This window comes from Microtus pennsylvanicus, chromosome 5 (genome assembly GCF_037038515.1).
Source record: "Microtus pennsylvanicus isolate mMicPen1 chromosome 5, mMicPen1.hap1, whole genome shotgun sequence".
In the NCBI taxonomy this organism is placed as follows: domain Eukaryota; kingdom Metazoa; phylum Chordata; class Mammalia; order Rodentia; family Cricetidae; genus Microtus; species Microtus pennsylvanicus.
Genome location: NC_134583.1, coordinates 104,547,304 through 104,573,891, shown reverse-complemented (window position 1 = coordinate 104,573,891; position 26,588 = coordinate 104,547,304). Strand labels below are relative to the sequence as shown.

Genomic DNA, 26,588 nt, shown 5'->3' with positions numbered 1-26,588 from the left:
AAAAAGTGTGCTTATGTCACAAGTGAGGTATAAGGTAGTCTTTGATCTATTGTTTGAAAAGGTCTGTTCGTCTTTTTGCACATAAGCTGTTGAAAATCTTTTGGGGGTCTTTTAGCAAAGTTTTAACTTGGGGTTAAATGTACACAGATAAGTTTTGTAGCCAGTTCCTTCACTGTTGTTTACCAAATTGGGAGCTCAATTTTTTTTGGATTTATTTGAAATACAGTTTATAATTTGACATGTTCTAAGGATTTGATGATGTTCATAAGATACTATGGAATTAGATAGAGAAAATGGTGTGTGAAATATGAAAGAGAAATATTCAAGTGTTATACTTTTCAGTGAATATTTTATTTTAGTCCTTGTTTTTTTGGCATTGATATTAGGGATGTATACTGACTTTTGTTTCTGATATTAAAATATGTGTGAGAAATTAAAAAAAAGGTGCGCTTATGTTAAAACTTAGTAATTGGACCCCAGTGTGTCCTCAAACCTTCTGTCATCTTGTCCTAATTCTTTATTACTTAAATGTACCCCAAAATGTTTACCTGAGGTAAATATATGTTTGGGTTAAAAACAAAAAGTTCAGCTGGGAGGTGGTGGTGCATGCCTTTAATCCCAGCTCTTGGGAGGAAGAGGCAGGCAGATCTTTGGCCCAGCCTAGTCTACACAGTAAGTTTCAGGACAGCTAAGGCTACACAGAGAAACCCTGTCTCCAAACAAACAAAAACCAAAAATACAAAAACCAAAAACTTCCTAACTGGTATGTCTTAGCAGTTGGTTAGAGATGCCCATTCACGCTAGGAACCCATCAGAAACCCTTCTCTAACGTTGTTATTAGAAATAGGGCTTGCTGTCTTCTTCACACTGGCTTTGAAGACTTTGCCCCACTTGGCCAGCTGCCATCTTCCATGTGTCCCTTATATACTCTCTGCTCCTCTATGAAAACATGGAGTTGGTCCTTTGGCCACACATGCAGTTCTCCAAGAAGGATGTTCCTGTGGACATGGAGGGAGCGGGCATTGTTCAGAGAGTGACATCCTACAGAGGTCACCGTGGCAAAATTGGAAGAGTCTACGGTGTCACTCACTCTGCTCTTGACGTTGTAAACAAACCAAGTTAAGGGCAAGATTCTGGCCAAGAACATTAAGATGCAGACTAAGCTAAGGGGGAGCACTCAGAATTGCAATAGCTTCTAGAAATGGGTGAAGGAAAATGACAGGAAGAAGGAAGGAACGAGAAGGTTCCTGCAGCAGCAGCTGCCTCACCCCAAGCCCGCAGAAGCTCATCCGAGGTGCAGTGGGAAGGCGCCTGAGGGGGGAAGCCAGGTTCCCTGTGAACTGCGGTCTAAGAGATACAAAAGAAAAGAGTTATATACTGTGCCTGTGTTTTCCTTATTAAATGGAACTGGTTTGTTCTTCCCCTTCAGCCCCCCCCCAAAAAAAAACCCCTCATGGTAGGATGAAAAGTAGTTGAAGATTTTATCTTGTGTGTGTGTGTTGATTTATTTGACAAATTCAAAATCTTGTCAGCAAAGGTTTTGTTTTTGAGACAGTCTCATTTTATAAGCCAGAGCCCTCAGAGGTCTTGCTGCCCCAACCTCCTGAGTCCTGGGATAATGGTCTGTGAGGTGCCATGTGAGGTGCGTGTGAGCAGAGCCTCAGCAATACTTGTCACTGAAACTGGTGTCCTTGGGTTATAGGAAACCACAAGTGTCCCTGTTTGAGGACAGCGGACTGTGGCTGCTGACAATCTCCCCTCCTGGGATTACAGTTGGCTTCCTGATGATCCAGCATAAAAATGCCATAGGATGCTTCATGCACAAAGCTATGGCCACCGCCACTTAATGGATGCATCAGGCATGAGCTCCTGTGTCCTCCCACCTTATATTCCTCTCTCCACCCAGCCATATCACCCCTGCCTCCATCTCCCTAGTGCCGGGATTAAAGGTGTGTGTGATACCAGGTGCTGGGATCGATCGCCTTTGTGTGAGCTCTGTTTCTCTTTTAGATACATTCAATCTTAATGTAGACCAGGGAGGCCTCGAACTCACAGAGATCCTCCTGCCTCTGCCTCCTGAGTGCTGGCATTAAAGGTGTGTGCCCCTACTGCCTGGCCTCTGTGGCTAGCTAGTTGGCTAGTTGTATGCTCTGATCCTCAGATTTAAACAAAACATCTGAGACATTTGTTTCATTTAAGCCCCAGCAATGCTTAACCATGCATGGGCAGCCCGTTTATGGCAGTTCTCCAGTTGTTCCTAGCCTTGGCAGTCCTAGATGCTTGTCTTATTGTCATACCCAAGGTTCCACAGTCTTCCTTTATGCTGTCTATCCAGAGTTTTGGGGCCTTCCTCTTTGTCTTATCCCGTGCACTCCTCCAAGCAGTGCTATCTTCGGGTATCTGCCATCACTCATTCTCATAACATGGCCAAAGTATCTCAAGTGCCACTGTCGTATCCTGTAGTTTACTTCCTTCTGTAGATGGAGATGTTTCTTAATGTCCTCATTGCACAGCCTGTCTCTTCATTGACGCCTAGAATCCTCCTGAGACACGCCATCTCAGACACATTCAGCCGCTGTCTGAGGAGCGTTTCATTGTCAGGTTCTGGAGTTATAAAGAAGGCAGCTCAAGACAAGTGTGTCATATACCTGTAATTTTGTTGTCGTTATGTCTCTTGCTGACCAAACCTTTCCTGGTGCCTGGAATGCAGCCCTCGCTGTTCTATCCGCCTCTTGACGTCTGAAACGGATCCCTCCTTCGAACTGAGGTTTCCTCCCAGGTAGACAAAGTTGACTGTTTGTTTGAGGTTCTGATTCTTGACATTCCCCTCAAAGAAAAGGTGTACCATGAAAAGCCTTTGGCCTCAGCTTTCCTGACTATGGAAGGGGTACAGGTGCAGCTAACTCACGGGGCATGCCATTTGTCGAGAGTCTGTGTAAAAGCCCTCAGGTGTGGGGCTTTGCTCAGTACTGGTGCCCGCCTTCCCTCCCAGCCTTTGTAACCACCTCCTGGCCTGTTCCCATGGGTAGATACATATTCTCGAGGCTACCAAGCAGTGGACTAATTTCAGCATGCTCATGTGGAGAACATGTTATTAAACAGTATGCTCCCCGGCATCTAGAACACACCCTCACAGGGTCATGCTCCTGGACCAGAACATGCTGTTCCCCTCCACATAGAATGCTTTTCTGCTGGACTGGTTTGACCTCCTTCAGCCAGGAGCTCCTGTCAACTTGGTACCTGCTGTGCTTGGTGCATGCCTCCCTCCGCTCCAACTCCCTCCCATCACCCGCAGCCTGCTTGTTGTCAGAGGTTTCTGCCCGCCTGGTCCCGCAGTCGTTCAGTCCCAAAGAAACACACAGAGGCCTGCATTAATTATAAACGGGTTGTCCTATTAGCTCGGGATTCTTATTAATCAACTCTTTTACATTAACCCCCTCTGAAAGGCCATTGGCTGGAGGAGGTTTCCCCATCCCCTGCTTCCCGGTTCACTTATGTCCCACAGCTGATCACAGAGCTGATCCTCTACCTCAGAGTCTTTGTACCTGCCTGCTGGTCTTTCTGTGAACAGCTCTTCAGACCTCCTTATGATTAATTCTTCCCACTTCCATATCCGTAGCAGTCATGATACTTGGTGGCCATGCATATGATTCCATCTTGTGGGAAAGAAGCAGACGCAGGAACATAGCTCAAAACCAGCCTGGGATACATATTCAAATCCTGACTCAAAATAAAATACAGATGCCAGGAGAGAGCGAGAGAGAGTTGCACTGCTTCCTCTGCTAAAGCCTCCTCCCCTCTGAGGGAAGAACATTTGCTGCATATCCCTCAGTGTTCTGGCAGGCTCTGCCATCTGGCTGGTACTGGGAGAGTGTATGTTGAATGAATGAGCATTGTGTTTTCCTCGGTTTTTTGCACTTACACTGGGTTAGAATAATTTGCTCACACTTCCCACTGCCCCACTGACTGGGACTGCCTTAGGGGAATGACTCAAGAGTTGTTTATCTAGCGGTGTAGCAAGTGTTTCTTGACTATAAATGTGGACAGTAGGAAGCTATGGAAGGTGCTTCTGAGACTCGGGATCTTTGCCTGGAGGCGACCTTCCTGCCAGTGTTCTTCTGGTGTCACCAGTGGAAGGGCCAGTGGGAGCAGGCTGTAGCTCTTCTGATGTTTCCAAAGCTGGTCTCTGCAGTTCTCCCTGGCTGCGGGAGTCTTGCTTCATTTGTGACTGCTGCTAGCCCTTGGAGGTATAGGTGGGAAAGGGCATTGCACATCCTATGCTTACGGATTGTACTCGGGTTTATGACTTTAAAGCCTACCTCTTGGAGCCTGGAGAGATGGCTCAGCCAATAAGAGCACTGACTGCTCTTCCATAGGACCTGGCTTCAGTTCCCAGCACTCACACAGTAGCTGACAAAGGTCTGTAGCTCTGGTTCTTATGCCCCTTTCTAGCCTTCACGGGCATACCCAGGCATATATCTGGTGCACAGATATGGATGTAGATGAAACATTCTACTACACATCAAAAATAATATAAATAAATCTTTAAAAAGATAAAAATAAAAAGAGAAAACTAAACTCTTAAAACTAACTTTTTGGCATTCAAATCGTCTCCTGTATTGTAACCATGATGTGGTCCAAATTTAGATCTGTCCCAGTGTCAAACAACCCATGTGGCACATTCTTCTCTTGCACACAGCTCAGCCTGTTGACAAGACCCTCAGCAGTGACGGCACACTTCTGAAAATCTGCCTTGGGTTACAAGCCCGGGCACCCTTATGTTCAGAATCCAAAACTACACAAAGAAGCAAGGACAGAGAGCTCTTTGTCATCTCTTTATCTGAGTTTATGGTGAGTCTGGAAGAGAGGGAAAGAAAGAACTTTGCTGAGCAAGGTCTCTGTCCCTGAGGCAGTGCCGACCTGTACCAGCTGCCCTTGTACGCAAGAATGCACACCATTTCTCTGGGTGCCTTTCCGTCAGTTAACACTAGCAGGGCAGTTTAGTTGTTCAATTCCTACTGGTTTACATGTCCTGGATGGAGAGTGTCTGTGACAAGTTACTTCTCTGTTCCTTTCCATAGTCCTGCTCTTCTCTGCAGCCATTCCTGGGCTCCCTGACTCCAGGAGACCCTTACACACTGAAACACGGAGAATCTCAAGTCCCTTTGTATGAAGTGGGACAGTGCTCATGGGCTTGGGTAGAACTTCACGCGCCTCCGGCCATCTCTAGGTTCCTCATAACACCTAATGTGACAGAATGCTACTTAAGTAGTTAGATTATTTAGGGAATAATTGCCCAAAAAGGCTGTATATGTTTAGCACAGACAAATTTGTTTTGTCTTGTCTTGCTTTTTTTTTGTGTGTGTGTGCTGAGACAGTATCTCACCATAGAGTACAAACTAGCCTTGAAGTAAGTACCCGTTCCCACTGTCTCAGCCTCCCCAGAGCCAGAAGGCAGGTTGTTTTTTGTTTACTTTTTTTTTTTTGTGTGTGTGTGTGTCTTAAAATTTTAAAGATTACTTATATTTTTATTCATGTGTATGTCTGTCTGTGAGTGTATACATGTATGCTGTGTGTGTGCAGGAGCTCATGGAGGCCCTGGGTTCCCTGGACTAGAGTTTATAGGCAGTCGTGATCCACTTTGTATGAGTTTCTGGAAATCAGACTCTTGGTCTCTTAACCACTGAGCCATCTCTCTAGCTCCTAAAACTATTTTTGGCTCACCCTCCTTCACCCGTGGCTAGGAAAGGCTAGCACTACTTAACAAGATACAAGTAACCCCCAATGATTCTCCATGGCCGGAAGAAGTACGTACCCTGTGCCGTCCTCCTTGTGTGGGAGAGAGGCAGGAAGAGAGAAGCGGCTGAAGTGGTCTGAGTCCAGACTGCTTTCTTTGTGCCCCGCAAGTCGTGCTTTCCAAAGCGCTTGGCGTCCCTGCTGTATGGATGTGTCACTGTGAGATGACAACAGGATTTGCTGGGAATGTGGGCCACTATTGTATCCGCCTTACGTAACCACGTGGAGTGGTGGGAATGGGTGAGCGGCCTGGGAGGTAGGCAGTGGCCAGCCCTGACTCTGCGGAGCCATGAAGGCTGCCCAGGTATTCCAGAGGATGTGGATCCAGGCAGTTAAAAGGTTGGAGAGATGGAAAGGCCATGTGAGTCCTTGGGCTTGCGCCCTTCTTTCCCATGCTTTCTCTGCCAGAGGGGAGGGGGGCAAGCCCTTCTTCACACAGTGGCACAGTGACTCCTTTATCCTCGGATTTATTTGTGTCTTGGCAGCTTTCAGGAACAAGTTGTGAGATTGCATGCAGAATGTGGCCTGCAGTCAGTGGTAGAATTTTAAATACTTGTCTTATTTTGAGCAGACCTAGGTGAAACTGATAGCCGCTCACTGGATTTGTGAGGCAGGCTGCTGATTCCCATGTGTTGGCAAATCTCCGTGAGCTTGGCTTCTTGGGTATAGATTAACATACTGCTTTGTGTGTGTGTGTTTCGAGAATTTTGTGTTTGGGATCAAGTATTTAACCTTCTTGTCCTGTAGAAGCCTGCATCCCAATGGCTGGGCATTCCAGGTTTCTGACAATAGTTTTAGTACCCAGGGTACTGTAACATGGATATTGGCTGTGGTTTGGACTGTGATTTAGTGTGTACTTAAAGCAGCTTGGGTGAAGTTTTGTTCTTAGTGGTCTTTCTCACTGAGAAGCAGCAATATGTGGACCCGGAGCTTAAAAGTTGGCTGTTCAGGATTATTTCAGGCCATCAAGACTTAGTTATCTGCCTGTGACTGGTTGCGAATGCTTTCTTTGGTGTGTTTTGGGAGGCGGAGTGCACACGTGTATAAAAGGGGCTTGTATGTGGAGTCCAGGGGTCAGTTTCTGGCGTTGTTCTTCAGGAAGGAGCTGGTTTTTGAGACAAGGTCTCACTGAGCCTGGCGCTTGCTTAAGTCTGCGAGACTGGCTGGCCACCAGGTCCCCTCCTGTCGTCACCTCCCCAGCGCTGGGATCACTGGGTGATTTTTGCCTCCGTTCTAGGGACTGAACTCGGGTCTTCCTGCTACTGCAGCAAGCACTTTTACCAACCGAACTATTTTCCCAGCCTTAAAGGATAGTTATCTGTTTGATCAAGATTTTCCTGAGCTCTATAAAAGGCCTAAAAATAACAGATTAGATAACTCTTTCTTTAAATAACCTATACACAGTGCTTCTTATTGCAATAGGCCTTGTACTCCTAAGTATCCATGGAATGGCTTCGAGGAATGACTTGTTCTAGTCTGGAGGAAGCTACCGTTTGTGTTCCTTATATGGAAAGTAATCAGAGACACTCATGGAGACCATGTGGAAGCTGCTGGTGGCTGAAATCTCATCACCGAGGTTGAAAAGGTGCCCTGGGCCCATAGGTGGAGCCCTGATCTCCTAGGAGATTGGAGTTGCAGGTCCTTCTGTGACTTTACCTGCTCAGGATTCTATGCCACCTTCATTTTCCTAATAAAGTTATTTTTTGACCTTTAAAAGGGGAAAGCAAGGTGCTGAGGAGTCTGGAGCACCCTGGGCTCTCCCACACAGTGCCCGTCTCCGTCTGTACCCATCACACTTGCCGTTCCTTCTGGCCTTGTAACCCCCCCCCCCCACTGCTGACACTGCCCCCCCCCACTGCTGACACTGCCCCTCCACTGCTGACACTGCCCCCCCCCCACTGCTGACACTGCCCCTCCACTGCTGACACTGCCCCTCCACTGCTGACACTGCCCCCCCCACTGCTGACACTGCCCCCATCCTCCCCCCCACCCCCACCCCCAGCAGAAGTTGCCATGCTCTCCTTTTTCCTTGCAAAATTGAAACTGGACTAAAACTTCCGGAACTAGATACTGCCTTGGGTATTAGGTCCTCAGCCAGAAGTCAAGCGCCCCTTTGACGGCCCCCTTGCCTCCCTGCTTTGATCTCACAAAGCGATTGGTGCCTACAAACTGCTTACACATTGAAAGCCTGGTACTTAACAGATACCACGAGTTCATCACGTTTCCCCTTCCCCACCAAGGTGCAGAACTCAGCTCCCTTTGTGTCTCACCTCTGCCTCCTTCCCAGGCTACTTCATCTTCAGTGCTATGTGCTTCGTTCCTTTGCTTTTCCTTTGCACTTTTACCATATGTGACTTACATACACGTGCACATGGACCACTAACAAAAGATGAGTCTTGTTAGCATTTTAAATAAGCTACTATCTGTTGGTGTGTGTGTGCACACACATGAAAGCCAAGGGATAACTTGGTGGAGTCTGTTTTCTCCTTCAACCTTTATGTCCGTTCAGGGATTGTGGCTCAGTGAGAGAATTTGCCGATGATAACCCTAGAATCCATGAACAGTGCTGTATTAGTTACTGATAGACCCTAGAACCTGTGAACAGTGACTGTATAGTTACTGATAGTCCCTAGAACCTGTGAACAGTGGCTGTATTAGTTACTGATAGTCCCTAGAACCTGTGAACAGTGACTGTATTAGTTACTGATAGTCCCTAGAACCTGTGACAGTGACTGTGTATTAGTTACTGATAGTCCCTAGAACCTGTGAACAGTGACTGTATTAGTTACTGATAGACCCTAGAACCTGTGAACAGTGACTGTATAGTTACTGATAGTCCCTAGAACCTGTGAACAGTGGCTGTATTAGTTACTGATAGTCCCTAGAACCTGTGAACAGTGACTGTATTAGTTACTGATAGTCCCTAGAACCTGTGAACAGTGGCTGTATTAGTTACTGATAGTCCCTAGAACCTGTGAACAGTGACTGTATAGTTACTGATAGTCCTTAGAACCTGTGAACAGTGACTGTGTATTAGTTACTGATAGTCCCTAGAACCTGTGAACAGTGATTGTGTATTAGTTACCTTTCTGCTGCTGTGATAAATACCACAAGGAGGGCAGCTTGTAGAAGAAAGAGTTGATTTGTGTTTATGGTTCCAGAGGGACAAGAGTCCATCGTGTCTGGCATGGCAGCCGGAGGAGCTGGCTGAGAGCTCACTTCTTGACTCTCAAGCACAAAGCAGAGACTGACCAGAAATGGCCCTAATCCGAAATGAGAGTCTTCAAACTTTCAAAGTCTGCCTCCAGTGACGTACACCTCCTAGGCTTCCCCAAAGAGTGTCCAAATACCAGAACCTATGCGGACAGTTCTCTTCAGACCGCCAGAGAACAAACAAGAGAACTGTTGCGTTTAATAGAAATTTCCTGTAAGAACACTTACAAGTAATAAAAATTGTTGTTGTAGCCATATTTATAGAACAGAGAATTGATGGTGTATCTATCTTGTGGTTTATTGGAAAGAAGAAAGCGACTGCATATTTTGGATGTATGACATTGTGTTCTTGGAAACCATGGGACAAAGAGGGGTCAGATATCAAAATCTTACTTGGAAGTCTTTCATCGTCATCATATTATCATCATTATCATTATTATTGAGACAGACTCTCACTGTGCAGCCCTACCTGGCCAGGGGCTCACTGTCTACACCAGGCCGGTCTTGAACTTCACCTGCCCCTGTCTCCCAGGTGCGGGGATTTCAGGTGTGCTTTCCATGCACAGCTTTTTTTTTTTTAATTTAAGCATTTGAAGAGATATGTATAAATTAATATATTTATAGAGACCTGCCCTCCCCCCTCCTTCCTTCCTCCTCCCCTCTCCTCTCCTCTTCACAGGGTCTCACTCTGTAGATATGGCTGGTCTGGAACTCACAGAGATCTGCCCGCCTCTGCCTCATGAGTGCTGTGATTAAAGGTATATGTCATCTTGACTGGCTAATAGTCATTTATTAAAGTAGAAAATCTGGACTAGGGATGTAACTCAGTGGTGGAATATCTGTCCCATGCATGTAAGACTCTGGGTTTGATCTCCAGCATGACAAAAGAAAAGAAGGACCCCCCCCCCCCAAGAAGCCCCAAACAAAAACAAAAACAGTAGTCACGGTAAACAAACAATTGGGAGTCCCATAATTTCTTTTTCTTAATCCTTTCAGGATGTTTGTGTATTGTTTTGGATGGATGCATGGACTTTCTTCAGCAGCCTGCTACCCCCACCAGGCCACCCAGCCCCCCCACCCATAACCAAGCCTTTGTCTACCCCTCCTATTCTTTTATATCTTTTTGACCTTGGATATAATATGAATTGTAGTGTTTTAATCTTTGAGAATTCTGATCTCTTGGAGCCAGATGGCATTTGCTGTGGAAATGTCCCAGAATTGAGCACAGGAAGAGGGGGAGAGCAAGTCCCAAATGCCTCTTGGTCTGCGTAGTCAATATTCAGTTAAGTCACAACAGGCGGCGACTTCGTGTTTCTTCTGTGCAACCAGAACTGTGCTTTCCTAGCCCTCCAGAGGGAGTGTGTTATCTGGTCAAGTGTATCAGTTGGCATCGTCTTGAGCTCTGAGCGTCTCTCTCCCAATCTTAAGAGAGATTGTGAACAGGGAGGAAATGCCACATTATCTGAATATTTTTTCAGTATCTCCTAGTTGCTCTAATTATCAGTGCAGTATTAGCTCCCTGAAGCTTCTCGCTCTTACTTGGCCTTCTGTGTGACAGACACCTCCTACCTTTCAGGCCTCGCGCTGTGTCCTGAGTTGTCCCTTTGTGTCTGCTTTATCTATAATTGTCTTCTTCAGCTGCGTCTTGTAGGAGACACTAGTCCATCTTTTGTGTTGCTTCAGTTCTTTTCATTTCTCAAAATCCTTTCAGATTTTTCGGCTTGGTCCTTTTGATGTCTGTTGTTCATCGATAACTGTAGTTTCAGTGAGGTGTTCCAATGTCTTAAAACATGAACTATGTTTTGTGTACTTTTTTGGTTTGGTATTGATGTTTCTAATACAGCCATTGATTCCCTCAGTTTGTTTCTTGAAACTGTCACGTGTATGTGTGTGTGTGTGTGTGTGTGTGTGTGTGTGTGTGTGTGTGTACACGTATGACTGTGTATGTGTGGGTACCTGACTATGCACTCAGGTTCCTTACATACCCGGGAGTTCTGTGACATGTCCCTTGGAGAGAGGAACGCTGCGTTTCCTCTATGGTGTCATCACCAGTGCCCTTCGGTGTGCTTGGGGAGGATGTACAGTCACCTGCCGTAGTAGAACTGCATTCCAGACCCGAATGCAGGCTCCTCGATAGGGATTCTCTGGAGTGGTGATTTCTAGCTACTCCACTGTCCTCATGAGCTGGACAAGAGGGTCCTTCTGTGGACACACCATTTCCCTCTCCTGTATCTACTCAGGGATCCTTCTGTGGATGCATCATTTTCCTCTTCTGTATCCACTCTGGTCCACTATCCCCATGAACTGGACAAGGGGGTCCTTCTGTGGACGCACCATTTCCCTCTCCTGTATCTACTTCGGTCCACTATCCCCATGAACTGGGCAAGAGGGTCCTTCTGTTTAACCATCATTTCCCTCTCCTGTGTTCACTCTAGTCTCCCGCTCTTTTAGATCTTGTGCTTTTTTTCTGTGTGTCTTCCTGTTTCAGTGCCCGCTGAGGCCAGCCTGTCTGTAGCTGTGTGCGTTCTTGGCACTTGTAGCCTTTTTAAAGGCAGCCCGCATTTAGCCGATCATTCGTCTTAAAGCAACAGCACCGTATTAAAGGTCTCCCTAGACCTCTCTTAGAATTGTGTTAGCAGAGGATGTTAGTCTGTTTTTCACGAAGTACTACTGAGAAGAAGCCAGAAGGTCCTGTAGTTTACTCAGTTTGACACATCCTGCTGATTACAGGGCCAAGGATTTCTTTAGGGTTTAAGATATGGAAAATTTGTCAAAAGGTCATTTTTTTTGACAGGCAAGAGAAATGGGAGAATATTTTTCAATTAAATTAAAAAATTAAAAATTTTACTGTATTTTCTTGAGAGAGAGAGAGTGTGTGTGTGTGTGTGTGTGTGTGTGTGTGTGTGTGTGTGTGTGTGTTCATGAGTCCGTGAAGGCCAGAGAATAGCTTTTAGGGCTCGACTGTCTTTTTTGCACTATCTGGGTCCTAGGGATTGAACCCGGGTTGTGCTTGACAACAAGCACCTTTACTGCTGCTGAGCCATCGCCCAAATAGGTTAAAGAAGCTCCTAAGAGTGGTGTTTCCTAACAGTGGTTGTCAGAAGGCTCCAGCACTGTTCATTTCGTTCCTTTTTTCCAGTTTCAGGGCCTCTCACTATGTCTTTCACGCAATGCCTTAGGATCAAGACTGTCATTTCCTAGAAGGTTTTATCCGGATATAAGCACCGGAACGTTGTGAGCAAACGCCTGCTCTTTTTCATGTATGGGAAGTGTGAGCTGGGTTTGTGTCGAATAGTGCAGAGTTACAGTTTTATTTCTGGCATTGTGGTATTTGGTGTGTAATCAAGTTGACTTTGTTTGTTGCCACACAGGGCCCAGGCATGGAGGAGTTGATCTGGGAGCAGTACACTGTGACCCTGCAGAAGGTGAGTTCTGCACGTACCGTTCCGTGTGTCCTCCTCTTGGCTCGCTGCTTCTCAGTTCATGGCTCTTACTTTTGCCCGCACAGTTTGGTTGTTAATCTCGCTGAGGTGGGCAATGCACCATTGGAATTTGCTGGCAATAATGAACTTGTTGGCAGAAGTCACATGCTTTTGTGTTTTTGATTCTTTTTACTCTGTAGCATTTTAGGGGATGTTTAGTCTACTCTTCTCTCCAGACAGAACAGACTGTAAAAGGGAAGAGGGATTGGAAGTGTAGCCCATATTTGATTGAGGATATAGAAGTAACATTTCCCAACACGCACAGCCCAAATACCCTTCTTACCGTCTCTATCCCACTTTTCCTTCTGATTTTTGAGCCGGAATTGAATTTATACCTCTCACACACTAAGAATGCAAGAGGCCCTTGGTTTAGTCCACTGAGCTATACTCTCCCCACCTCTTCCATAATTTGTAACTCCCAAATTAATTTGAAAAGGCTGCCTTAGAAATCAAGAAGTTCAGTTTTAAGTATATATATATATATATATATAGATATAGATATAGATATAGATATAGATAGATAGTGCGTGTGGGGGGGTATCTGTTGATCTGTGTGTCCATCTATCGATCTTTGTGTTTGTCTGTTTGTTAGTGGAGATCAGAAGTCTTCCTTGGGTGTTTTTCCTAAGGTGTCTGTTATATTACTTTTTGAGATGGAATCCCAAAATCTTGGGGACCTGAACTTGGTCCCTGGCACCCCTGTAAAAAGCTGGCTTTGGAGGTACATGCTTACAGTTCCAGGATTGAGAAGGAAGGCATAGAGAGACAGGCAGATCCCTGGGGTTGGCTGGCTAACCAGTCAAGCCCACTTAGCAAGCTCCAGGGCAGTGAGAGACTAAAGAACCAAGGTAGTTCTTGAAGGGTGATGCCCAGGACTTTCCCTTGACTTCCATGCGCACATGCTCACCCCCCCCCCCCACACACAATGTACACCCGCTCCTACCCACTCCACACAAAACGTTTCTGTTTACCCTTCCCTTGGGGTTGGAGGTAGAGCACTATATCAATATTACCATTCTTGCTTAAATGAGGAAATACGTACAGCTTCTAGTCATTTCATAGATGCAGACGCATAATTGATGCTTGATAAATACATGTTATTTCCAGTTCTTTCTACCCTGACGATAAAGGTGTGTTGTGTTAGCTTACTCCATATGTCGATTTTTGATTGGGCCGACTACTCGACAGCTGCACTTACTCTCCAGCCTCACGCTCCAGGCCAGCCTGCTACCGCCTGGCCCCGTCTGCAGTCAGCTTATGGCCTACAGTCCTTATCCCAGCAGCCTGCCCTCCTGTCCACATCAGTGCACATTTTCTGGGCTCCACAGAGGCCACCCTGCTCCCAATCTCTCTAGGTTCTCCCACTTTCTAGAAAGATTGTCAGTTTCTCAAAGGGAAGATTTCCCCTTGACCCTCAGAACTCCATCACTGGGTCAGAGTCTAGGTGTCCTGACTTCCGGATCAGTCATTACGAATTCTTCAGTTGAGGCTTGCCCATTTAACTTCAGACATCTTTCTGATTTCTGCCTGTGCCCCTTTTACCAGCATATCATATATCCCTATAAGTATGGTCCTCAGATTGCAAAGTAAGGGGCCAAGGCTTGGTTTAGGAGATGGAGCCGCCTCTGTTTAAGACCCGGTGCTGGTGCTGGTGCCAACAAGAGCCATGTGGAGGCAGCATGGGCTGCTGGCGTTTGTAAGCAGTCCGGACCCTGGGCCCCCCACAAACTGTCCTTGGATAAAGATTTCTCTTATTCTGAGTGTAGTTTTGTATCATCAACCCTGATTTGGGATTATAACGTCAGTGTCCCTATTGTGTGGTTTAGCCTTTTAAGCAAACGCTGAAGTAAGATAGTGTGTTAACAGGTCCACTGGTATGCATCGCTGAATCAGTGATGGAGAGAGAATAAACCTTTATTTCCCATCTTGTATGCACATCGGGCAGGGTTTAATGCTTTGCTCTTTCAAAATCACAATACCAGCTCTTTAGTTATCTATCTTAGTAAATTTTTCCTTCACGTATGTGCGTCCATGTGCACATGCATACACTCTTGTGCCTGCATGCCACAGCACTGTGTGGGATCGGAGGACGTGTGTGAGTGGTTTATTTTCACCATGGCTGCAAGTTCCTTTATCCCCCGAGCCACCTCCCCCAGCCCCATAATACCAGCTTTCTGTTTAGATTTTATTTTTAAAGGTCATTTAGTTCTTAAATTAAGACACAGCTGCCATCTCTTCTAACTCGAATTTAAAGATATACCACAGTGCTGTTGTTTTTTGAGTAAGGGTCTCATGTAGTCCAGGCTAGCCTCCACTTTGCCCTGTAGTAATGGCTAGCCTTGGATTCCTGACTCTGTTGCCTTTACATCCCAAGTGCTGCAATTACAGGTACATTTTAAAAATACATTTTTTCACAAAGAATCCATTTTTATTCAAGTTGTTCCAGTTTGGGTCAAGCGATCCTGTGAACGGGTCTACCTGGCCTTAGGACAGCACAGTCCTGTTTACACAGAAGACAGCCTTCCTTCTCCTGCCTCTTGTGATAATGTTGGCCTGGGCTGTCAATCATTTCCGCCTCCCACAAGGCTGCTCCCTGTAGATAAGCAATTTCCCTTTAGGACCCTGTCAGCTGACCACGGTGTGACTTTATTTTGTTTTTCATTTGTCTCTGTAAGCCCATCTGTTCCCAGATTGTCTCTGGTTATTGATTTGACTTTTATTTTATTGAGTGCTTGTAATAAATCCCGAAAGCCACTTATGGAAGGATTTTTTCATTTTTTTTTTCCTCTCTCCTAATTCTAATGAACAGGATTCCAAAAGAGGATTTGGAATTGCAGTGTCGGGAGGTAGAGACAACCCACACTTTGAAAACGGGGAAACGTCAATTGTCATTTCTGATGTGCTCCCGGGTGGACCCGCTGATGGCTTGCTCCAGTAAGTATCCTCACTCCCCTCTCCAGTCCCTGCCAGCCCTGCAGGTTGGCACTAGACAGGGTATTATGATACCTGTGACATCTGAAGTCTTTAAGAGAGAGTTAGGATCACAGCTAATACATTATGTTTTAACAGTCACCAAACTTTGGGGACCATCCAAATATGGAGGGAGAGGGAAATCCTGTGTGGGGGCCCTCCTACCTCCACAGGAAGGTAGTGGAAATGATCAGTTGTCGGTTTAGGAACCTTGTAGCTTTTCTGTGACTCCCCTCCCCCCCTTTACTTTGGTGACAGTGTCTGTAGCTTAGGTTGGTCTCCATTTCCCCCACACAGACGAGGATGACTTTGAATTCCAATTCCCTATTTCCCATGTGCTGGGTTTATACACCCAGTTTATGTAGGGCTGGGGATCGGACCCAGGGCTTCATGCATGCCAGAGAAGCAGAGCCCTTGAGCTACATCCCCAGTCCTTGGGAACCGTTTCTGAACTTGCAGCTCATGTCACTGTAGCAAAATGGTTGAGAAAATAACTTAGGGGAAGCACTTATTTATTTTGGCTCACGTTTTTGGAGGCTTTCGTCTGTTTTGGTGGGAAGAATGTGGTAGAACTGGGCAGCCAACAGCACGTGTGCTAGGAAGCAGAGAGAGGAAGACAGAGACAGTACCTGCCCTTCCTGGCTTTCTCTTTTACTTCCTCAAGCACATGAGCTGCCTCCCCACCCCTTAATTCTCTTGAAAACATCCCCACAGATACACCTAAGAGTGAGCTTTACTGATCTTCTCAGTGCTTGTCAATCCAACCACGTTGACAGAACTGATCACTTCCAGTTTCCACATTCCTTAATGTCTACCAGGAGTTTTTCATAGTGTCTTGGAATTTAATGAAGATGGTTAGGAATGTGTCTCAGGACTAGAGCCCTTAGCACAGATTAGGCCTTGGGTTAAACTTTAGCTGTACCCCCCACACCCCATGTCAAAACCCAACTAACAACCCCCCAACAGAATTTAATAGTGGAAAAAGTCATGATAGGTGAACTCAAGTTCTCCAGTTCTGTTCTGAAAAGGGAACTCCACTTTAGGAGACAAATCCTGAATCCTTTCAGGGAAGAATCTGAAGATCCCTATGTGGTTTCATTAGCCAGATCATTCAAAAGCTGAATTTGTGTGGGATTTAAAAATCTCTACGCTCCTATCCTGTTAGTTGGTAGTCTTATCAAAGTTAGTTTTATTTAGAGTAGTATAAAATTTTAAGATAACTTTGGATGAGCCTAAATGATAGGATTCTGTGTTCTTAAAGTTTCTCCGAGAATCAGGGAAGCTGGGTGGGTGGTGGTGATGCTTGTCTTTAATCCCAGCACTTGGAAGGTAGAAGCAGGTGGATCTCTGAGTGTGAGGCCAGCCTGGTCTATAGAGCGAGTTCCAGGACAACCAGGGCTACATAGAGAAACGCTGTCTCAAAACAAACAAATGAAAAAGAAGCTGAGGCAAAGAAGCCAGGCCTGACTGGGCTCATTTATAATCTAAGCATTCAGGCAATGGAGCCAGACACAGAAGGACCAGCAGTTTAAGGCTTTGGTTACCTAAACAGTGAATTCAAGGCCAGCTTGGGCTACAGGAGACCTTTCTCAAAACAAAGAAAGAATTCGAGGCAGGTTTTTGGCCTCTTTCCCTCCAGACATTGCACAAATGAGTGTGTACCTATTTCAGGGAAGTACATGTGGGCCTTTTGCAGCTCACTGTACTTTAGCACATAGGACTGTCCTTGAATTCCTCTTTCCTTCCAGACTGTTCATTGTGGGGTGCCTTCTGGTGTGGGCCTGTGGTCTGGACAGGACTTTTACACATACACGGTGGTTCTTAGTAAACACCAGAAGTTGAATGTGTGGGTTCTGGTTTCTTAACTCTGAAGAAGCTCAGACCAAGTTGGCCTGCCTTGGGGGGTTGCCACACACTGAGCTCCTTAATCAGCTCTTGGGGCTCATTTACCGCTTCTGTTCTCTCTTAAGTGTTGATGATGACTCACCGTGCGTTTCTATGACTGATGTTTATTTCTCGTTTACAGAGAAAATGACAGGGTGGTCATGGTCAATGGCACCCCCATGGAGGACGTGCTCCATTCGTTCGCAGTTCAGCAGCTTAGGAAAAGTGGGAAGATCGCAGCCATTGTAAGTCCTGTGGTGGTGTGTAGTACATACATACACATGCAAGCCAGACATCCTTAGGGAAGATCGCAGCCATTATAAGTCCTGTGATGGCATAGGTACACACACACACACACACACACACAATCCAAACGTCCTTGTACATAAACTGTACATACCTTTAAAAAATTTTTTTTTAATTAGAATTTTTTTAGTTTATTAGAACATAAAGAAGGGCTAGAGAAATGGCTCTGTGGTTAAGAGCCCATATTGTTCTTGCAGAGAGCCTGATTTTAATTTAAGAACATGTTTTCTATGCCCAAAGAAAATGGCCATTTGGCAGAGTTATATGACCCAGGGCCAGCGTACTTCTTGGAGCCTTGATATTTTTCTAAGATGATGCCACAGATGTGGTGGAGCTGTGTCCAAGTTAGCCTCCCGAGGAAGGTGGCAAGCACCCTACTTAATACCTGCTGCATGCCGCTCCTAAGAATAGGGCCACCCTGTTAACAAAGCTGAGAAAACCAGTAACCACAGAAACATGTGCAGGAGTGTCAGCAATTATATACAAAGTGTCTCACTTCCTGAGTTTTTATTTGACTTTGATGACTGCCCGAAGCCTTTGGGACTCTTCCTACTTGGTCAGAAGCGTTCAAAAGCACTATACTCATATCTGTAGTCGCTTTTCTGGCTTATTATTCTAACTTTGTGAAGTTTTTTATTGTCCTCGGTTCTGAACAGGAACGGGGGACGGGGCTTGCAGAGGTGGCAGGGATACGGATGTTTAAGGGATTTTTGTGTGTGTGTATATGACCCTCCAACTTCTTCCCACACACTGAGTTTAGAAGAGGGATGGTTTCACTGAACCTGGAACCAGGGCCATTGCCCTCTCAGTTCTCTCTGTTTGCCCCGTCTTACATCTGCTGTTTGTCTGGGCAGGTGGTCAAGAGGCCCCGGAAGGTTCAGGTGGCCCCCCTGCAGGGCAGCCCTCCCCTCAGTCATGACGACCGAGGTTTTGAGGTGATAGATGAGTTTGATGGCAGAAGTTTCCGCAGCGGCTACAGTGAGAGGAGCCGGCACAGCAGCCACGATATGCTCAGCCAGAGCTGGGAGGACAGCAGGGAGAGGGGGCGCTCCCAGCAGCGTCCGCAGAGCCGGGAACGTGAGCGCAGCCGTGGTCGGAGCCTGGAACGTGGCCTGGACCACGAAGACTCTGGGCGCAGCCGGGAGCGCAGCCGTGGCCGGAGCCTGGAGCGCAGCCTGGACCTCGATTATGTGCCCCGGGACCGTAGCCGTGGCCGCAGCATCGACAGGGACTACAACCGAGACTATGAACGCATCTATCACCAATCCTATGAGCCTGACTATGAGGGGGGCTACAGTCCCTCATACGACCGAAGAGCCCAGCCTGAGTCCCGCTATGAGCGTAGCTACAGCCGCGAACACCTACGCTCCCGCAGCCCCAGCCCTGAGCCTAAGTCCCGGCAGGAGCGCAAGCCTGATCCCGACAGACCCATTGGGGTCCTTCTGACTAAAAGTAAAGCAAATGAAGGTAGGCACACAGGATGTGGGAATGCAGGCAGTGATGCCAGCATCACCCGGTGCTGGTGTTTAGCCTAGACCTGAAACCGCAGAGACCCGTGGGCTCATTTATTCCCCAGAGCCACGTTATTGAGACATTACTCTTGGGCCCTGGTTCTGTGATAAGGAGACGTAGATGAAGAAGGGTCCACTGATGTGGATGCGGGTGTCTCAATGGCTTTGCTTCAGAGAAGGACCTCACCCACAGCTTGTTACAGTGAAGATTCTCAGTCTCTCACCTGCTCTGGGAACCAAAAACTGTGGGGTCTGTGTGTGAACAGGTTCTGCTGCTGAGCCTGACGCGTCTCTGTGCGGGAAAACAAAGCAGAAGGCGGTACCCAGCTCTTCTTGATGGAGTTCTATTCTAGGCCAGGGTTGGTGTTGATTAAATTGTCTTAGATAATCTCCCCAAAGACCTTGGTGGTAGGAGACCCCACAGGTCAGAGCATTCTGTACGTATATGGAAGCTGGCTCTGGCCTAGTCTGCTTGCTTCACACTGTATTCCTGGAGATGTGGGTGCACTTCATCCGGCCAGGGTTCATTCACTTCTGCACAGGGAAGATGCTAGTAGTGTTCATGGGGAGGACTCAGAAGCACAGGAAGAGAGGCAGCTGGAACTCACCCGTAGCTCATCTGAAGCAAAGAGATGAACAGGAGTTGAGCCATTTCCCATCTTGGGTCTTGTCTTCCTACTTGTAAGTTTTCTTATAGCTTTTGTCTTGTCTCGTTGGTTCTCGTACTGTTCTAAGAAGAGAACGGTGAGACGCCTCTGACAATACAAGGTGAAAGGTTCGTTTTTCAGTAGCTTGGGGGATTTCTATTTTTTAAGGGGATTTCAGACAAAAGAGTCCATTTCCTAAGATTTTCCTACTTAGATAACTGGAGTGATGTGAGGTCAGGAAGCGGGTACCTGGAGCATGGGGTCTGTTTAAGCTGAAGTTGCACCATTCCTGAAGAGAGGGGTCTCCTCGTCAGCAACTTTGGAAGCACGGAGATTTCGCAGATTCCTTTTTGCTGTGTGGGAGGAGGTGGCCCTTCACTGGTCCCCAAGTCACATCCATATGTGGAGGCCACAGATGTTTTGAGAGTGAGCCCCTGGCAGGGACCTCCTTCCGAGAGGTCTGACCCATCCTGAGGGATATTGCTTTTCAATCTTTTCCTCCTCTTTCCCTGTTTCCACCCTTGCTTCTTCTTCTTTGTCCTCCTGCCAAAGGAACAACCATGTATGTCATGCAGTCACGGGGGTACCTTGTATTAGTCAGGACTCTCTAAAGGAATAGAACTGATGGGTTATGCATGTGTGTCTGTGTGTGCATGTGTGTATGTGTGTCAGTGTATGTTGTCTGTGTAAGTATGTCTGTGTGTGCATGTGTGTATGTGTGTCAGTGTATGTTGTCTGTGTAAGTATGTCTGTGTGTCACATGTGTGTGCCACTGTATGTCAGTGTGTGTATATGCTCACACATGGTATAAAGAGGATTCCCTAGAGTGGCTACAGTCCGTGGTCCTGACAGTGTGACAGGACTGTGTACTTACAGAAAGGCCGAGAATCCGGGAGTTGTTCACCCCCATTAGGCTGGATGTCTGTCTGAGCAGTCACTGTCTGGCGCTGAAATCTGGGAGGTATTCAGTCTACCTTGGAGTCTGGCTGTAGCAGCAGGTGAAAGTGAACTTGCCAGGGAGAGGGAGGATAAGGAGGCACAAAGCAAGGGCTCGTTCTTTCATGTCCTTTTATGTGGGCTGTCTCTAAAGACGAAGCTCAGCTTTAGGGTGGGTCTTCCCACCTCAAGCAAGCCGATGAACAAAATCCCTCACTGGTGTGCCTAGCAGCTTGGGTTTTGGTTGATTCCAGATGCAGTCAAGTTGACACGCAAGATTAGCTACCATGTAACTCCATATAAGAAACTTAAAACAGAGGCTGGAGAGATGGCTCAGTGGTTAAGAGTACTGACTGTTCTTCCAGAGGTCCGGAGTTCAATTCCTAGCAACCCTGTGGTAACTCACAACTATTTGTAATGAGATCTGGTACCTTCTTCTGGCCTGCAGGCATAGATACAGACAGAACACTGTCTACATAATAAATAAATAAATCCGTATAAAGCAAAAACTTAAACAGAAATCTCATGGAATATTATTTATTCTGTGTGATGTACTGAGTTCCCATTGCATCAAAATTCTAAAACACTGTTAGAAATTCATTAACTCAATTTAAGACCTCTTAATAAATCGTGGTCTATAATTTAAAATCTGTTGGGCTAGAGAGGTGGTGACTCACTGCTTAAGAGTGCTCAATGTTCTTCTAGAGGACCAGAGTTTGGTTCGCAGCACCCATGTCAGGAAGCTACAGTTGTCTGTTAACTCTAGCTCCAAGGACTCTGATGCCCTCTTTTGACCAGAGGCACCCACACATGTGACATGCATATATATATATATATATGCATGCATACATGCGCATGTGCACAGACACACACAGAGAAAATGAATAAAAATAAATCTTAAAAAGCAAATCTTTAATTAAAATTAAGACATCGTCTGTAGTAGCAGGCTGCTGTTCATCCCGGCCGCCCAGAACCAAAACAATGAGATTGCCCAGCTCATAGCTGGTCTTAATTAAGTGGAGAAATAAAATGATTGTGTTTTCCTTTTAACTATTTTGTTCCCCACATTTGAAAACGTTTAAACAACTTGGTGGCAATGAAGATCAGACCAGGGCCTCGTGTACGCCAGACAACTGCTCTCATCTGATTCTACTTTAAAAAATAACAACAAAAACCCCACTTTAAAAAAAAATTTTATTTTTTTGTATTTTATGTGCATGAGTGTTTGTTTTGTTTGTATGTATAAAAGTAGAACTGGAGTGCTGGACAGCTGTGAGCCACCATGTAGGTGCTGGGAATTGAACCCGTGTCCTCTGGAAGAGCAGTTGGTGTTCTTATCCTCTGAGCCATCTCTCCAGCCTCTCCACTTAAAAACTATTTTTATAACCTTATTGATGGGGTGGAGCATGCGTACCATGATGTTTGCATGGAGCTCAGAGGACAACCCCGTGAGAGCCTGTTCTCTCCTGCTACTGTTGGGATTTCAGGGACTGAACAACTTTATCACTAAACCGTCTCAGTGGCCCCCAATTCTACATTTTTTTTTAAAAAAAGATTTATTTACTTTTACTTTGTGTATGAATGTTTTACCTGCATGTGGGTGTGGGTACCACATGCATGCTTGGTGCCTAAGCAGGTCAGAAGAGGACATCAGATCCCCTGGAACTGGAATTACAGATGGTTGTGAGCCACCATGTGGGTGCTAGAAACTGAACCAGCTAGAGTAGCAAGTGCTCTTAACTGCTGGGCCTTCTCTCCAGCCCATGATTCCACTTTTTAAAAGAAGAAAAATTGCTAAGTGTATCCTATAAGTTAGCTATTTCTGGCTAAAGTTACATGAAAATGAATCTTCTAAGAAACTGAGTAGTAGGCGGGAGTTGGTATTGATTAAGAAGGAATGCCACCAGCAGCTGTCGCCAGACACCTTGCTATGTATCAGGAGCTGGTTAACTGTTTTTAGTTTAGTTTTGTTTTTTTATAACTTAAGAGAAGTTCATAAGATGCCTGTGAAACTATTTGCACACACCCATGTGTTACAATAGGAACATTAAGCTTTTAGGAGGCTAGGTAGAGTATTGATGGGGAAGAAAAGTTAGACTTTCTCAGTCCTCTCTCTGTCCTGGGCTGTGTGATCTAGCCTAGGGGCTTTCCATCTATAGAAAGAGATGTGGTAGCCCTAGGAGGGTGTAGAGTATACCTCAGTACTTATTTTTAGTTGTTGGTGTGTGTGGTGCTAACGAGGAACCCACTGACTTACAAATATCAGAATACAGTTCTGCGGACGACTGTTCCAACAAAGCACTTTGTAACTTTGTAATAAGATCAGATGCTAACTGTAGCTTACTAAAACTGATTTTAAAACAGCTTCTTTTGTGATCCCAAGAAGGTATATAGTATTTATTTTTTTTGAAGAAAGCCATTGTTTTCTAAGCATACAGTTTTCAGTGAGAACACTAATGATAACAAATTGAATGTGTTCGTTTTCAAGCTTGCATGTGATGGCTTTCAAAGTCACTATAGTCACCTCTAAAATGTGCCTTTTTTATAGGCTTAGCAAATAACATCGGGATAGTCTGTAGAAGGCTTAAAATATTGAAAAATGTGCATCGCCCCTAGATGGGGTGTTGCTTTTCTCTTGAGAACAGTTCAAAGTGCTGCTGACTGCCAGTATGGCGTTTCAGGGATGGCTCTGCCCCAGCTCCCAGACCCTGGGCAGTGAATTGTTACAGATGGCATATGCTGTGTCCACAGCTTCCTGTACGCAACCTCAGAGTCAGCACAATTTCCTATTAAGATGGATGGAGCAGGTTGTCGTGACTATTCTTTAAAGTGTCCCTTTTACCTCCACCATTCACAGCTGGTAACATTTTGCAACATTGACTTCCTTTCCCTTCCTTTGTTTCTTTTTTTTTTTTCTATTTTTCTTCACCAGCTTAATCCTCCGCCTCCAATCCCCCCACTTAAAGATTCCAGGCCAGTTCGATATCCTATACAAAAATTAAATTTTCGGGCTGGAGAGATGGCTCAGCGGTTAAGAGCATTGCCTGCTCTTCCAAAGGTCCTGAGTTCAATTCCCAGCAACTGCATGGTGGCTCACAACCATCTGTAATGAGGTCTAGTGCCCTCTTCTGGCCTGCAGGCATACACACAGACAGAATATTGTATACATAATAAATATTTTTTTTTAAAAAAAAAATTAAATTTTCACGACTGTTCGAAGTAGTCTTCAAAGCCAGCCTTAAGTTTTCTGAACAGGTTGAGAATGTGTGTGTTCCCGTGTTTGTCTTCTAGAGTATGGTCTCCGGCTGGGGAGTCAGATCTTCATCAAGGAAATGACCAGAACAGGACTGGCGACCAAGGATGGCAACCTTCACGAGGGGGATATAATTCTCAAGGTGAGAAGTCGAGGACAGGGAGCGGTGTGTGCTGGCGTGCGTTCTTAGTCTGGGCATTCACATCCACACACCACGACAGGATATCTGAGTCCAGTGGCCAGGAGTGAGGTAGAGACAGGATCTTTGCCCAAAGAACAAAATAAACTTGAGACACTAGGGACGAGTGAGCCTTGCTCCCTCTCTAGCGCCCCCTTCCCCCCAATAATTTAAAAAGGAAAAGGAAAAGTAAGACGTAGAGGCAAGACTGATTTAATAATAAAGGAAAAATCTCAAGGACTACTTTCCCCTTCTCCCTGTTGATGTAGCGTTTAGGCTCCTGTTCTTGTACCGAAGGAAGGTGAGTCTGAGAACTGTCATTTTGCGATTGCTGAATGCTTCATAGTGTTTACAAACCTCTCCGGTTAGGAAGCCCGTTCCGGCAGTAAACCCAGCTGTAGTCTTGAACTTGGAAGTTAAGCAGGGTAAATGAAATATACACTGACTCTTTTGTGACTGTCCTGGGCTTGTGTGGTTACATTTCATTTAAGGGATAATTCATTTTCATTGAGTCCTCTGAAGTCTTGTCTGAGTAGCTCAGCAAATTCTTTCCAGTTCTATAAAGGAGAATGGGAGTTGTTTTTTTTTTTTTTTTACGTAGCTGCGAATAGTTGTCTCACCTATGAATAACATCGCCAATCTTCCTATACACAGATCAATGGGACTGTTACTGAGAACATGTCTTTAGCTGATGCTCGGAAGCTGATAGAAAAGTCTAGAGGGAAACTGCAGCTTGTGGTGCTGAGGGACAGCAGGCAGACCCTCATCAACGTCCCGTCCCTCAATGACAGCGACTCTGAAGTAGAAGGTAAGAAGGGGGGCTGTGTGCTTTCTGGGGTGTCAGGAGGGCCATGCCTCAACTTTGATTGAAAAAGAGAAGTATTCTTGATTTTTGTTTTTGTTTGTTTGTTTATTTAGGTGTCTTCAAAGTAGATTTCTAGTAGGGAATTCTGGCACACTGGGAAGGACTCTCAATTAAGCCACTGAGAGCAGAACTCATTAGTAACAGGCACACACCAATCAAGTATAGACTTTAGTGCTTTAAGAATGGCAGAAGCCAGAGGGCTGGAGAGATGGCTCAGTGGTTAAGAGCATTGCCTGCTCTTCCAAAGGTCCTGAGTTCAATTCCCAGCAACCACATGGTGGCTCACAACCATCTGTAAAGAGGTCTGACACTCTCTTCTGGCCTTCAGGCATACAGACAGAATATTGTATACATAATAAATAAATAATTAAAAGAAAAAAAGAATGGCAGAAGCCAGACATGGTCATGCCTTGAATTCCTCTCTCAGGAGACAAAGCCAAGGTCAGACCAGCCTCAAAGAAAGAAAGAAAAGGAAACCAAACAACAACCAAAAACATGTACTTCTTTTCTTCGTGAGGCATTATCTTTATCTTAAATTAACTCTAGTGCTTAAAAATATGTATTAAAAATCTCAAGGAGAAAAAGGCTGTTAGTATTTTCGCCTTTAGAAGGTGGTGTGGAACACAAAGCCACACTAAACGGTAAACTAAACTAAAACAGTTTAGTGTTATGGTACATGTTGCTTCCTAATATATGTCCCAGTTCCTGCTTGCTGTTACTGTTTATTTTGCTTAAAACTTGGATAAATGCATTTATTCCAGTTTCACAGGCTACTAGGAAGGGAAGGAATCAAGTCCACTAAGTGCCCTTTTAATACTCGTTTGGGGCTCTAAGGACCAGCTCTAAGTGTTTGTTCCTGGTCAGGGTAGGTGTGGTGTTTTCGAACTGCAGAGTGCAGCTGGCTGCCTTAGCTTCTGAGGATGCTTTAGAAAGCGGATGGGCTAAGAAGTGCAGTAAAGTGGTCCTCCCTCCCATGCATATGCTAAAAGCTGTGTCAGTGAGGAGATGGGCTCTTGTCTTGTACTACTTCCAGCCTGGAGATATAGCTCAGGAGAGGGCCTCCATCGTGTGTTCATGCTCCCGGAGGTGTGATGCCATCCCAGACCCACAGTTGGCTTTTCCACTGGCCCCTTCTTCAGACCACTGGGTGAAAACAGCATTGTGGGCTGGCAAGATGACTCAGAAGGGAAAGGCACTTCCCTGAGATGCCTGGTGTGGACCAGCATGCCTGGTTTTGAAAGTTAGTTTCCGGTCCAGTGTGTCAGAAGTCTGACCAGTTCTTCTGGACTGTGAGTGTAGGACAGGAAAGCAGAGAGATCATGGAAACAGATTGTAGTTTACAGTTTATTTCCTCCCTGTCCATCAAGCAACCCTCTGTATAATATCAGTATCGGAGAGCCTGGTTCCAACATGATCCCTAAATGGTTTGAATATACGTTTAAATTTAAGGTGCACTGGTCTGTTTGGGAAGAGCGTTTTCTCTATCTAGCCTCAGGTTCAGGCAATCACGGCTTGAAAATATGTGAGGAAAAGAGTCCAAAAGTCAA

The 26,588-nt window shown here is 45.7% G+C and overlaps 1 protein-coding gene across 10 annotated transcripts in view; it reads left to right on the top strand.

Annotated features, from left to right (window-relative positions):
• Window positions 1-26,588, top strand: part of Tjp2 (tight junction protein 2) — a 116,137-nt gene that overhangs the window by 65,256 nt on the left and 24,293 nt on the right. For 8 of the 10 annotated variants that reach the window (XM_075973734.1, XM_075973736.1, XM_075973733.1 and 5 more), the window contains 6 exons: window positions 12,381-12,434; window positions 15,301-15,425; window positions 17,488-17,590; window positions 18,506-19,118; window positions 24,037-24,140; window positions 24,831-24,984. In XM_075973734.1, coding sequence (XP_075829849.1) covers window positions 12,390-12,434; window positions 15,301-15,425; window positions 17,488-17,590; window positions 18,506-19,118; window positions 24,037-24,140; window positions 24,831-24,984 — 1,144 coding nt within the window. In that variant the 5' untranslated portion in view covers window positions 12,381-12,389. Of the gene's footprint in view, window positions 1-5,904; window positions 6,158-12,380; window positions 12,435-15,300; window positions 15,426-17,487; window positions 17,591-18,505; window positions 19,119-24,036; window positions 24,141-24,830; window positions 24,985-26,588 lie in introns of those variants that run through there. The other 2 variants (XM_075973731.1, XM_075973728.1) reach the window with 2 other exon arrangements.